The sequence below is a fragment of the Phyllostomus discolor genome, chromosome 3 (genome assembly GCF_004126475.2).
Source record: "Phyllostomus discolor isolate MPI-MPIP mPhyDis1 chromosome 3, mPhyDis1.pri.v3, whole genome shotgun sequence".
NCBI classification, from domain to species: Eukaryota; Metazoa; Chordata; class Mammalia; order Chiroptera; family Phyllostomidae; genus Phyllostomus; species Phyllostomus discolor.
This window is the reverse complement of record NC_040905.2, coordinates 46,315,064-46,328,716: the sequence shown is the minus strand read 5'-3', so window position 1 is coordinate 46,328,716 and position 13,653 is coordinate 46,315,064. Positions and strand designations below refer to the sequence as shown.

The 13,653-nt window shown below is 43.4% G+C and overlaps 1 protein-coding gene across 2 annotated transcripts in view; it reads right to left on the bottom strand.

The window, feature by feature from the left end:
• ANKDD1B (ankyrin repeat and death domain containing 1B) overlaps positions 1-13,653 on the bottom strand; it is a 54,799-nt gene that overhangs the window by 3,389 nt on the left and 37,757 nt on the right. For both annotated transcript variants that reach the window (XM_028506633.2, XM_036020438.1), the window contains 4 exons: positions 9,925-10,023; positions 6,151-6,249; positions 1,886-1,981; positions 1,335-1,536 (listed from right to left, as the gene is read on the bottom strand). In XM_028506633.2, the coding sequence (XP_028362434.1) occupies positions 1,335-1,536; positions 1,886-1,981; positions 6,151-6,249; positions 9,925-10,023 (496 nt within the window). The remainder of the gene's footprint in view (positions 1-1,334; positions 1,537-1,885; positions 1,982-6,150; positions 6,250-9,924; positions 10,024-13,653) is intronic.

Below are 13,653 nucleotides of genomic sequence, written 5' to 3'. Positions count from 1 at the left end.
GCTTATCTCCCTGGCAGGAGTACCACCTCTGCTTCTTTTACTTCATCCTACCTGGCCCCCAATACTTCATCAATTAGCCAATGACAGGTAAGATTCCTCAAGGGGGGAATGACTTAAAACAGGCACAATCATGGGGAGACCCCAGGGAAGGACTTGGGGGGCCATAGCAAAAGGGGGTGATAGGCCCTTGCCCCTCAGCTTTGACATAGCCTGAGTCCTCATTCTGTCTGCAAGAAGTCTCCTAATCTCTTGGCTGCCTTACTTTCCCTGACTGACTTAAGCCTGAAACAATGACAGAGGGTGGTGCAGCCCTGTGCTGGAAAGGGCGGGTTCCCAGGGTGATCAGGCCTAAGAAGGAATGGGTAAACTGTAAAACCTGCCTTGATAAGAATGCTCTCGATTAAATGATAAGGGTCCGAGCAGGAAATGAGTTTGTCTCCCAAAGTTTTGTAGCCCTTTAGCTAGCAGACCCTGACTCAGAGTAGGCCCTCAGAGTTCTTTGCATGCTATCTATTGTTTGATCCTTACTGCCTGACAATGATTAATGAGATTTACCTGTATTCCTGTGCAAAATGAACCCAATAAAAGTCCATTGAGGAAAAGGCTCTGGGCCCTTCTCCTTTGAGAGATGGGCCACCTTTCCTCCCCAAGCAGATCATGTCTTGGTAGATTTATTCTCATCCGTGGAGGCCGGGTGGGGCAGGGGGAGGGCCTGCAGGCAGAGTGCCCCCACAGACAGCTTTCCTAAATACTTCACAGAACACTATAGATGTCTAATTCATGACAAAGAAAAAATAACAAGAATTCTTTTTGGAAACTATAGTCAAGATTCAACATCTTTTTTTTTCACATGAAAACATGTCCTTAGAAGTAGCCATAAACTTGCCATAATTTGTGGTACAAGTCACACATACCCCTGGGCTGTGCTTCTGCACCTACAATCCCCAGCAGTCAGCAATGCAAACTGGCCCCAGCAGGGGACACATTCACACATCGTGGTATGTATCCACAACAGGAAGTGCTGTTAAGTAGGAAGTTTTGCCAAGAAAAGTGTTTCCTTCTGTGTTTGATTAGTTGGTTAATGCCAAACAAACTTTCTGTATTTTCTAGGTTTGGGCCAAATCATTAAGAAGCAAAGCTAAGGACTCCAGCTGACATGACCTCACTAATCCTGACAGCTAGCCTGGCTGAAACGAGTCCATGGCTCGGCATCCTCTGAGGGAGCCCAGAGTCTGTGTCCCTGGCACTTACTTAGAAGCTCTGTCCCCAGGAAGGACTGCCTCCGTGCTCCTGACACGGAATGCCTCCTGCCATATCATCTAGGCCATGCTCACCTGACCACTGTTCCTCGATGGCTCTGATCTGGTCCTCTGTGAAGTCCCACGAACGGGCCAGCTTCTGCCACTCGCTGGCCTTCAGCTGATGGTAAGCCAGGTGCCAGAGGAGACTGCGAATATGCTTGGTCTCCTGACTGTGATCTTGCTTGAATGTCAGAGGAAAGTTGGTTGTTGGGTCCCTGACGTTCTCACTGTGCTTCTAAATCAAAGTATCAGATGGTTTCAGACTTATTGCCTTTTCTGCTTATTGCCTTATTACAGAATATATATTTTCAGATATAACTGGTAAGGTGGTAACTGAGACCACACTTTCAATGTTACCTGCTATTGGATCATTTTTGTCATTCAAAAATGTAGACAAACATCTGAAATAAAAAGCTTGAGTACTCTCTGTCTGACACAGGAAAAGTAAGGGATTCTCAGTGTCATGTTTCTTGCTTCTGTCTCAACCTGCTATTTACCTGCCTCCAAGGAAAACAAAGGTGATACCTTGGCTAAAGAAATGTCACAAGAGCAGATGCATCTGTAATTGAATAGTTCTTCCGTACCTCTCTCCAGGCATAGTATCTCTCTGCTTTTATGAGCATGTCCACGATGAGGCTGTGGTTGCCCCTGGAGGCCACAGCCAAGGCCGTCTTCCCGTGCTAAAAGTTAAAAATGAAAGTGTCAGGTGGTGTGGCCTAATGGTTAAGAGCTCTAAAAAACAAGAGAGCCTGGGTTCAAGTCTGGACCCTACTGCTTCATTGCAAGGTGAACCTGGGCCAGTCCTTAGCTTCTCTCCATCTCAATAACTACCCCATGGTGTAGTGGAAGAGGCATATGTGATAACACATGTCATGCCTTTAGGACAGCGCATGACATGTGCAAATTGTCCAAGAAGTAGTAGATATTGATAGTGTCTGGTGCTGCAGCAACTGGTCAAGGGAAAGAGTTTGGGCTTAGTGACCCACCATCATCGAGTAATGTTTACACGTGCTCTATCAACGAGAACCTGAATATTACCTAATACCCTCAGGGGTCTCCCTGGCTCACTGCACTGGGATGTCCTCAGCAAATAAACAACATGATTGTACATTTTTCTCCTCAAAGGCAGACTCCACCTGTGGCAGAAGCTTTAGCCAGTGGCCATGCCCCCACCCTTCAATAGCCTTTTCTTCCTTTCTTCTATAGGAAGAGACCTCTGGGTTTTAGCTGGGCATTTGGCCATTCTAAACATTTCCTAGCTTCCCTTGCATTTAGGCATGTGACCTAAGTTCTGGCCAATGGTATAAAAATGGAAGTGGCACATGCATCTTCTGGGAAGAATCTTTAAAGAGAGGAAAGGTGTCATTCTCCTTCCATTCCTCTTCTTCCTGAGTAGAATGCTGTCACTACAGCAGGAGCTTATACAGCCACCTTAGACCAGGAAGTGGAAGCCATGTGTAGAGGCAGGCAGAGTAGTGAGACAGAAGAGGACTGGGTCTTATTAAAAGTAGTATCAAACATGACAACATGACTAATTCATAGTACAGAATTCAGATTGCTGGGCTCCTCACTAGAACTTTTTTCTATTATATCATACTGCCTCTAACCAAGGGTGAGGGTTGGAATCTCAACCAAACAGAATAATTGATAAGGGCTATTCTAGACATAACTTGGGGCATGAGTGGCCTGGTGCCCATATGGTACCTTACACAAATTACAAAAGAAAACCCTCTGTCAAGACAGAAATACAAGTTTGCACACAGTGTCCCCTAGATATGTTTCCCTTAGATTTTATGTAGCACACAATCTAGACATCTCTACATTTTTTTTCCCTGAGCAAAAGGTGGTGGTTTTCATTTGCTTTGCAAATCACTCATGAAAATTTGTTCAAGAATCCTGATGAAAATTATAATGAGTGGTCAGACATAATCCCCAAAGAAGTTCCAACTTTAGGAACCGATGTTTCTATGCTTAGGGATCCACAAATACATCCCGGTAATTCTCTTATATATGACTATTTGCAATTTCCACCAACCCAAGTAATTTGGCTGTTAATCCAGGCACTAAGACCCAGGTGAGCCTGAAAATTATGGCTGAACGTAATCAGCTTTTAATCAAAAGAGATGGTAATGAAATTAGGAAGAACTACATTTTGCAGGCATTTAGTAAACCTCTAATTGTACACTGTTTAAATTCTGGCTTGTAAAGCCATTTGCGTCACTGTAATTAGTCTATTTTGGGAAAGCAGCATTCTGAGAGCCAGAGTTTCCAGGCCCCCAGGAAACCGTTCAGGGAGTGTGTGCTGGAGTGGAAATCTAAATACTGAAGCCATTGAGGGTAAAAGGCCCTCGGGGGGCCTTGTGACGTAAGTCTCAGGCCCAGAGAACAGGCTTCTAGGAAAATCATACTTACACCAAATCTTGGCTCCTTTTATCCATTCAGATCTTAATTCAGTTTTAGAAATACTTATCTTTGGTAAAAATTGTAGGAGCAGATAGAAAAAAGTAGCTTTTATTCATTAATTAATATGTATTTGGTGTCAGCTATATTCCAGACCCTGAGAAAAAGAGGGAGGAGGAGAATGGGAATCTGGGAAAGTCAAATTGTGAGGTCCAGTAAACCGTGGGCTTTTGTTCTGAAAACAAAATCAAGTGGTAACATTAATGGCGTCTACTGGAATAGCTAGTCCACTAGCACCAGGGACCCAACATGAATTCCCTGCCGATGCTATCTAGATTCTCTACCCACAAGACTTCCCTGGGGCTGTGATGTATTTGTGAGAAAGTAGAATAAAGTACAAAAAGAAAGCATAGGAAAATACTAATACTAAATGTTAATACTAATGCTAAATGCTATTGCAAGTTAACTGGTGGGATTCCACCTAGGTGATGGAATTGTGGGTTATTGTGTTTTCCTAATGATTTTCTATGTTTTCCAGACTGCCCGCAGAGGGCTTGTATTACTTTTATGACCAGAAAAATGTTTTAAGTTAATTTTAAAAACTGACACACAGAGGTAAATAAAATAGCATGCCACTACTTCAGATCCTAAAAATATAAAATAGGTGATTCTGAAATAGAGCAGGATGGATTCAGGCTTGCCCCAGGAATTAGGGACGTGCTGAGCTGATGAACAGTGTGAGGGAAGACAAGGACAGGAAAAGCTGCAAGTTGTGGAAGCAGCCTTTGCTGCCGGTTGTAGGAAAGCACTGGACAGCCAACTGGCCAGTAGCCTTGAGTTTGAAGCCAGGCTTTTACTATGTGTGCGTCCTGCTGTCATTAATTTCTCAAATGTTGTCTTGAAAACGGGGATTATTTTGTCTGCCTCACACAGATGTGAGGACTGAAAGAATACAGCGTGTGTGTGAGTACCTAACAGGGCTGCCACACAGCAGTCTCCTGCGTCTACACCTTTCAGTGAAGCTGGAACCTAACAATGGTCGTCTTACTCCCCTCCAATGGCTGAGCCGGCACTATTTCATCAAACAAGTCTACGTAGCATTCAAGAGGAGAGAGCAACCCAAATGTCCCTTCATGGATGTAAAAATAAAATGTGGTACAGTCACACACTAAATACCACTCAGCCTTAAAAAGGAATGAAACTCTGACGCATGTACAACATGAATGAACCTTGAGGGCGTAAAGCTAAGTGAAATAAACCAGTCACAAAAGGGCAAATACTGTATGGTTATACTCACAGGAGGTACCTAGAGATGAAGGTGAATGGCGGTTACCAGGGGCTGGGGTGGTGTGGAGGAGAAAATGGGTGGTGGTTGTTTACAAAATTTCAATTTTGCAAGATGAAAAGTTCTAGAGATTGGTTGCAGAATAGTGTGAATGTAATTAACAATACTAAACCGCACACTTAAAAATAGTTAAGATGGTAAATTTTATGTTATATGTATTTTACAATTTAAAAACTCTTTAAAATAAAAAAACAAGTTTAGACATGGATGTGTACACTTATTCATTGCAGCTCTTTTTATAACAGCAAGAGCTTAGGGACAATTTAAATGCCTATCAGCTGAGGATTAGTTAAATTAATAGTGTGTCCACACCACAGTCTACTACGCAGTTGTGTAAAAAAGAATGAAAAAACTGTCCAAGTACTAACATGGGATAATCCCCACTTTCTACTGTTAAAGCAAAAAAGCTACATGCAGAACAATATGTAGAGGCACATCATCCCTGTGCAAAGAGGACAGAGGAATGGGAGAAGAGCACAATACTCTTATTGTTTGCTTGTCTCTGCAGAGAGAAATTCTGGAAAGAACAGAGAAACATACAATAATGGATTTACATGGCAAAGGTGGTATGGGAACCAAGGACAGGGGTAGTAGGAGACTTATACTGTCAAATCTTTACTAGTTATACGTATTTTTTTTTTTTTTAATTTTGAACCAGGCCTGGCTGGCATAGCTCAGTGGATTGAGTGCGGGCTGCGAACCAAAGTGTCACAGGTTCGATCGCCAGTCAGGCCACATATCTGGGTTGCAGGCCACGGCCCCCAGCAATGGCACACTGATGTTTCTCTCTCTCTTTCTCCCTCCCTTCCCTCTCTAAAAATAAATAGACAAAATCTTAAAAAAAAATTTGAAACATATGAATCTATAATCTTTTCAAAAAATTAATAAATAATTTGTCTTTTTAAAATAGATTTTTAATTGTTCACAGTTAAATTTCTTACTGACCTATCTCAGTAAAAATTGGGATGTTTTACTGACTATGAAGACACAAGTTTTCTCCAGTTTGTGTTCATTTCTCACAGGCTATGCAGCTGCTAAAGGCAGACATCCAACAGGCATTCTGGCAACCACCTTAGCTGAACAGGGTGAAATCCGTGAAATTACCTTATCAACCACCTTCAGGTCACAGCCTGCCTTCAGCAGGGTTTCCACCAGTTCCACATTTCCAAGATCAGCTGCTACATGCAGAGGAGTTTGCTGCCTCTGCCATGAGAAATTTCAAAAATGTAATCTACATACACTACAAAGGGGGAAAACACAAGCATAGTGAAAAGACAAAGGGGAAATAGAGATGTCCTATATAGGCATAAGGAAAAAGAGATAAAATCACATGTTTTTAAGTAGGTACAGGGGATACTCATTGCAGTATTATTTATGGCAGTGAAAAACTGACAGGACATTACACATTTAACAAGGAGATTCATTAGATGAACTATGGTGTGTCCACATATTGGAACAGTAGGCAACTATTAAAAAGGGTTTTTTAAATTATTTCAGTATGAAGTACCTAGAATAATCGAGTTCATGGAGACAGAAAGTAAAATGGTGATTGCAAAGGGCTGAGGGGAGAGAGTTGGGCAGTTGTTATTTAATAAGTTATAGAGTTTCAGTTTGAGAAGATGAAAAAGTTGTGAAGATGGGTAGAGGTGATAGTTCTACAATAATGTGAATGTACTCAATGCCACTGAACTGTATATTTACAAATGGTTAAAAAGGTAATTTTATGTTATGTGTACTTTGCCACAATAAAAGCTGTGTTCAAAGATTATTTTTTTAAATGAAAAAATACTTATTTAACATTAAAAGCCTTAGGAAACAAGGAAATGACACTGTATTTGGCAGAGCCAATACCCCCCGCAGTGTATATATATACACACATTATCATTGTTAATATAACAAGAACAGTTTGTATGACATCTATGTAACCTGGCAACCAAGGAGAGTGGACTGGAATGTATATGTGTGAACAATGACAACTTCAGTGTACCAGTCAGTGGGAACTGTAGACTCTGTTGAGTGAGCACGTGTACTGTGTGACCATTGCATTGAAAATGGCTCTGTGATTAGAACAACAAATATGCATCAACTTTTGCATTAAGCTTGAACATTCCTCCACAGAAACTATTTGGATAATTCAGAAGGCCACAGCTATGGGCAACTAGTGATTGGCAGCTTCATCATGACAACACACCTACTCATGCATCACATCACATGCAGGCTTTTTTGCAAAACATCAAATCACCCAGGTGACTCAATCCCCCTACAGCCCAGATTTGACACTCTGCAACTTCCAGCTTCTCCCAAAACTAAAATCACCTTTGAAAGGGAAGAGATTTCAGACTGTTGATGAGATTCAGGAAAATACAACAGGACAGCTGATGGTGATTGGGAGAACTGTGTGAGGTCCCAAGGTGCCTACTTTGAAGGGGACTAAGGCATCATTGTCCTGTGTACAATGTTTTTGTATCTTGTATCTTGTTCAATAATTGTCTCTATTTTTCATTTACATGGCTGAATTTATATATATATAAAACTCAGTATACATAAGAAAATAGCCCTGGCTGGTGTGGCTCAGTGGATTGAGTGCTGGCCTGTGAACCAGAGGGTCATTAGTTCAATTCCCAGTCTCGGGCACATGCCTGGGTTGCAGGCCAGATCCCCAGTAGGGGGTGTGTAAGAGGCAACTACACATTGAAGTTTCTCTCCCTCTTTTTCTCCCTCCCTTCCCCTCTCTAAAAATAAGTAAATAAAATCTTTTAAAAAAAGAAAATACATCAATGATGTTAAAAATGATAATATCTGGATAGAGGGATTAGAGGTCATTTTTATTGCCTTCTCCATTCTTTTCTATTTTGTTAATTTCCTGCATTGTAATGTATAAAGAACTATAAGACTTCTAATTTCTTTTTGGAATAATCATTTTCCTATCAAGAGAATGAGAGTGTTTCAACGAATTATATGAAATTTCAAGAAATCATCCATTGTAACCTCTCATCCAGAATAATGCTCATGTGAAACATTTCTCAACTATTAGGACAGAAAGAACATTGGTTATGATACAGCCCAATGCCCAAACCAAACAGAGGAAGCAACATTCCCCAGGTCACACAGCTGGGCAATAGCATCTAGCCTATACTCTTCCAGCCAGAGCACAGGGCCAATTTGCTTGGGATGTTAGCATAATTAAAGTAGAAAAGCACTTATTCAAGACCCCCTTTGGCTGGCAGTGTGCCTCTCAGGAGGCTCATCATCCAAGACATTATTACACTTACACTGACAAACGTATTGAAGGTCTGTACCAACATGGAATAGAGACACAAGTGTAATACATCAAATGCCAATGAAATTGCATGTGACAATGGTGTTGTGAGCCTAGAAGGCAGGAAAATGCACCAAAATGTTAACAAGAGTTCTCTTTTTGGGGAGATCACAAACAAATTATAAATTGTCAGCTTATTTATGTTTTCTTATTTTTGTACATTGAATGTATTCCTGGTCTACCAAAAAAAAAAAAAAGGAAATGATGAAGTCCAGCTCTATAACTGGATGGTAGTCTAACATACCATTCTGTGGAGTGGATCTAGCCAATTGTGGTGAAACCAAAATCACACCTGAGTTCTGTCTGTGTATGTAGCAAAGAGTCTGCCCATTAGGAAAGGCTGGGGGCATTAACATATTTGAACACATGATTATATTTAATAACATGAGGAGTTTTTCTTTCCCCAAACTTTTGGGATAGTAAACGATGAGGGGAGGAGGAAGGTCCTGGGGAAGGAAGGAACCAAAGGGGAAATAAGCCTCTATTCAGCTCAAGGCACAAATGACCTCACAGGAGAAGACTGCAAAGATCTGAGTCAGTGCTCTGGTTGGACACAGGAGAAGTAGAGTGCTACACAGCAGGTTAGGATGGCCCAACCACCTGGCCTGCCTGGTCCCCACCCAGAGGGCACTGCTGAGGCTTCTCTGGGAAGAGGCAGAGAAAAGCAGGAGGAGCCCAGAGGTCTCTGTCCTCAAGATTCTGGAAAGGCTCTTCTCTGAGAGTTTCTCTTCCCAGTCCCTCCCTACAGCTCCTGGAAGGGGCAGCCCAATGCAGGGAGCAGGCACTAATGCAAAGAGTGCCCCTCCCCATCCTTTTTAGTCTTCCACCATTGCCATTTCCAGCCGGTGACAGATTCTGGTCATGAGGAGTATGATTCTGCTCCAGTGGGTTGAATTCATGGTGATTTTTTTATACCAAGATTTTACCTCTGGGCTAAAAGAAGACACATTTACTGTCTCTAATATAACATAGAAACAAAGTTTCCTTCTAGAGGTGAAGGGCTCCCCCCTAGTTACAACATTTCATACAGGGCGAGTGGCTTTTCATTTAAAGAGCCTCTGGCAATTTACCTCTGAATTATTGCTTATCAGAAGTGCTGGGCCTGTTAAAGGAATGTACTGGCTGAATCCCAGTTGTACATTTGAAAAAGACACAGTATTTATTTGCAGGTTACAGAGAAGAAGAAGAAGAAAGAAGAAGGAGAAGGAGGAGAAGAAGGAGAAGGAGGAGAAGAAGGAGGAGGAGGAAAAGAAGAAGAAAGAAGAAGAAAAAAGAAGAAGGAGAAGGAGGAGAAGAAGGAGAAGGAGGAGGAGGAGACAGAGAAGGAGGAGAAGGAGAAGAAGAAGGAGAAGGAGGAGAAGAAGGAGAAGAAGGAGAAGAAGAAGAAGAAGGAGAAGAAGAAGAAGAGGAAGAGGAAGAAGAAGAAAAAGGGGAAGAAGAAGCACATTCCTCCCAAGAAATTTTAAAGCACCTTGAACTTGATCAAAACTACCCCTAAACACACACTACATTGAAACATAAGTAAATAGATACTCCAGGTGCTGACTTGCATGACTTACCTGATTTAAGATGTTAGTATCATGCTGTGCACTTAATAAGCTGTTTACTACAGTGACGTGGTTGTTGATAACAGCTAAATGAAGAGGGGATTCCTTAGGCTGCAGGAAGAAATGAAAATTTCAAGTCCAAAATATTCTGGCTTCATCATTCAGATCAAAAGCAACTCATTTCAGCAGACATTTCCTGACACTCTCCTGAGCACTGAAGGTGAGTGTTCAGCTGTCATTTCCACACCAAGGCTATGCAGCAAACCTGCTTGCCAACGATCAGTTTTCTCCCTTCACTCACTCTAGAACTACACACTGAGCACCTGCTGTGGGCCAGGCTAGAGGATGAGTGGTGAACATGGCCCATTCTCAGAAACCTTCCAATCCAGTGGGGTAAGCAAATATTAACTGTTTTTAGTGTGTGTGTGTGTACACACAATTACAAATTATGATAAGTGCTTTAAATGAAAAGTAGAGAGTAGTATGAGAGCACACATCAGGGCTGGCAGAGGGCTGACCTCATTCTGGAAGTCAGTAAAGGCTTTCCTTAAGAACTGACATGTGGATAGGTGGACGCACCGTGCCTCCTCAAACAACCAAGATTAGAACACAAAGATTTGCAGACAGAATATCACTCAGAACTGACAGAGGATTTATCTGAATGGAAGTCAGACAGCCAAGAAGTTGAAGCGGACCCCTACATCCAGGCTGGTAGGAGACGACAAGCCGGGTGGGCGCTGGGCTGGCGCGGGTCGGCGGCGCACAGAGGTCGGGAAAATTTGGCTCAAAATCGGCGCAACAGCCATCCGGGGCGCAAGAACGCAGCGGTGATCCCTGAGTACACAAGCTGCGACTGGCGGACCCAGTGGGGCAGCGATTGTGGACCATGGCAGAGCTCGAAGCCCAGAATCCCAGAGAAGGGTCTGAGCCCAGGAGAACGGAACTATCATCATTGTTCCCTCCCGCTCCCACCTCCGCCCCTGCCCCCACATATAACGTCACAATCTAGCGACTGGAGTGCCCAGCCCCAGTGAACACCTAAGGCTCCACCCCCCACCGTAACAAGAGCGACCAGACGGGACGGGGTGGGGGGGAGGAGAGATAGGGAAAGATATGTTTCCAACAGAACAAATCAGTCCCCCAGGACTCATCCTTTTAAGCGACCAAGAAATAGCCAATCTATCAGATGCACAGTTCAAAACACTGGTGATCAGAAAGCTCACGGAATTGGTTGATTTTGGGCGCAATTTAGATGAAAGGATGCAGGTTACCATAAAACAGATGCAGGAAGATATGCGGAGGAGAGCCAATAGTAAAGGAAAGAATCTGAGTCTCAAAACAATACAGTGGACCAGAGGAAGATAGAATCAACCAAGCAGGAAAGCATGATGAAATAAGAATTCAAAAAAACGAGGAAAAGCTTAAGAGCATCCAGAATACCTTTAAACGTTCCGACATCCGAATTATAGGGGTACCAGAATAGGAAGGGGAAAAGCAACAAATGGAGCACATATTTGAACAAATAATAAAGGAGAACTTCCCCAATCTGGCAAAGGGAACAGTCTTCCAAGAAATCCAAGAAGCTCAGAGAGCCCCAAAGAAGTTGGACCCAAGAAGAAACACACCAAGGCACATCATAATTACATTAGCCAAGGTAAAAACGGAGAGAATCCTAGAAGCAGCAAGAGATAAGAGGACAGTCACCTACAAAGGAGTTCCCATCAGACTGTCAGCTGATTTCTCCAAAGAGACCTTACAGGCAAGAAGGGGCTGGAAAGAAATATTCCAAGTCATGAAAGACAAGGACCTATATCCCAGATTGCTCTATCCAGCAAAGCTCTCATTTAGAATGGAAGGGCAGATAAAGTGCTTCTCAGATAAGGTCAAGTTAAAGGAGTTCATCATCACCAAGCCCTTATTTTATGAAATGCTAAAGGGACTTATCTAAGAAAAGAAGATAAAGAAAAGACATGTATAGTAAAAGGACAGCAAACTCACAATTATTAACAACCACACCTAAAGCAAAACCAAAAGAAACTAAGTAAACTAGAACAGGAACAGAACCACAGAAATGGAGGGCACATGGAGGGCTAGCAGCAGGGGGGTGGGAGGAGGAGACAGGGGGAAAAGGTATAGAGAATAAGTAGCATAGAATGTAGGTTGAAAATAGATAGGGGGAGGGCAAGAATAGTACGGGAAGTGTAGAAGCTAAAGAACTCATAAGTATGACACATGGACATGAACTAAAGGGGGGGGAATGTGGGTGGGAGAGGGGGTACAGGGTAGAGGGGAGAGAAGGGGGAAAATGGGACAACTGTAATAGCATAATCAATAAAATACATTAAAAAAGAATAATACAACAACAACAAAAAAAGAACTGACATGTGAGCTCAAATATGAAGGATAAGAAAGCAATTAATAGGCTCAACTGCAGAATTTCTCAGAGCCTTAAAAGAGCTACAGTGCAGTGGGAAGAGCCACCAGGAGGAAACAGCAATCACGTTTAGCATTTCCTGAATTGACTTGATCTCAATCTCCCCCCCTCACTCAGGGGCACCATTCTTGTGCTCAGCCCTCCGACCTACATGGAGCCCAGCCATGATGTGCTGTACCCTTTTAACCCTCTCCCCTTTCCTCCTTGTTTGTGGCTAAAATTCCTGTTTTCTGGCCACATCCCCATGCTCTCACTCATCTCCACCTCGTGCTCCCTACCCAGCCCTCTGGGCGGCAGTGCCCACCTCCAGGAACACACCTGGCCTCCTGCTGCCTCACTCTCACCCAGCTGCCACGGCCCCCAAGGGCATGAGGGAAAACATGTTTCCAGGGCAGAGAAGGCAGCTCAGAGGTGGGGAGGGGAAGAACACAGTTGTGAGGGAGAGTGAGGTGAGAGGCATCCAGTGGAGAGGACTGGAGGTGGGTACAGATGTGAAAGAACAAGGACAGAAGATCCACTGAGACTGTTGAAGAGTCGCTGAGCTGAAAGCAAAGTGAGTGGAGAGAGGGAAGGCAGGTGCGTGTGAGCACAGGTGAGAATAGAGGCTGTGGTGTTCAAGTGGAATAGATGTTAATAAACCTCAGTTATGTGCATCCAATGTATTCTTATAATGGTAGTTAGTATACTTACTTCCCCAACAGTACTCTGTATTAAATACAACTTTTCATTCACAATAACCCCAGCAGTTAGGTTTTCTATTCCCTGAGTTGTATATGAGGCACAGAGAGGTTAAATTACTTCCACTAGGCATCGGAGTGAGGATGTGGCAGAGACAGGATTTGAACCCAGATCTTCCTGATGCCAACATTGCATCAGGCTCCTTCCCAGAAAACAGGGGCAGATTGACAGAAGAGAGATGTAGCTAGTAGGCAAGTGTGTCAGCAGCACACAGAAGAAGAGGAGAAGAAGGGGCACGTAGGATGTCACAGCTATGTAAGTCAGATTGTCTGAGGGTGAGCAAAGAAATGGGAGACAGATAGGGCGGGAGCAGGCAATGTGAGGGGAAGGCTTTCTGTGGAGGACCCCTCTGCTCAGGAAGACCTTCTCTCTTGACATACTAACCATGGAAAGAAAGAAGAAAGGAAGGGAGGGAGGGAGGGAGGGGGAAAAGGAGGGAAGGGAGGAAAGAAGAGCAGGCATCCCTCCTCCCAGGAAGTGGGCAGTGTCCTTCCTGCTGGGACCACCGGCCTTGCTGGGGCCCAGCCCCTCCTGAGACACAGGAAGCATCTTTGGACCAGCCAGGAAAG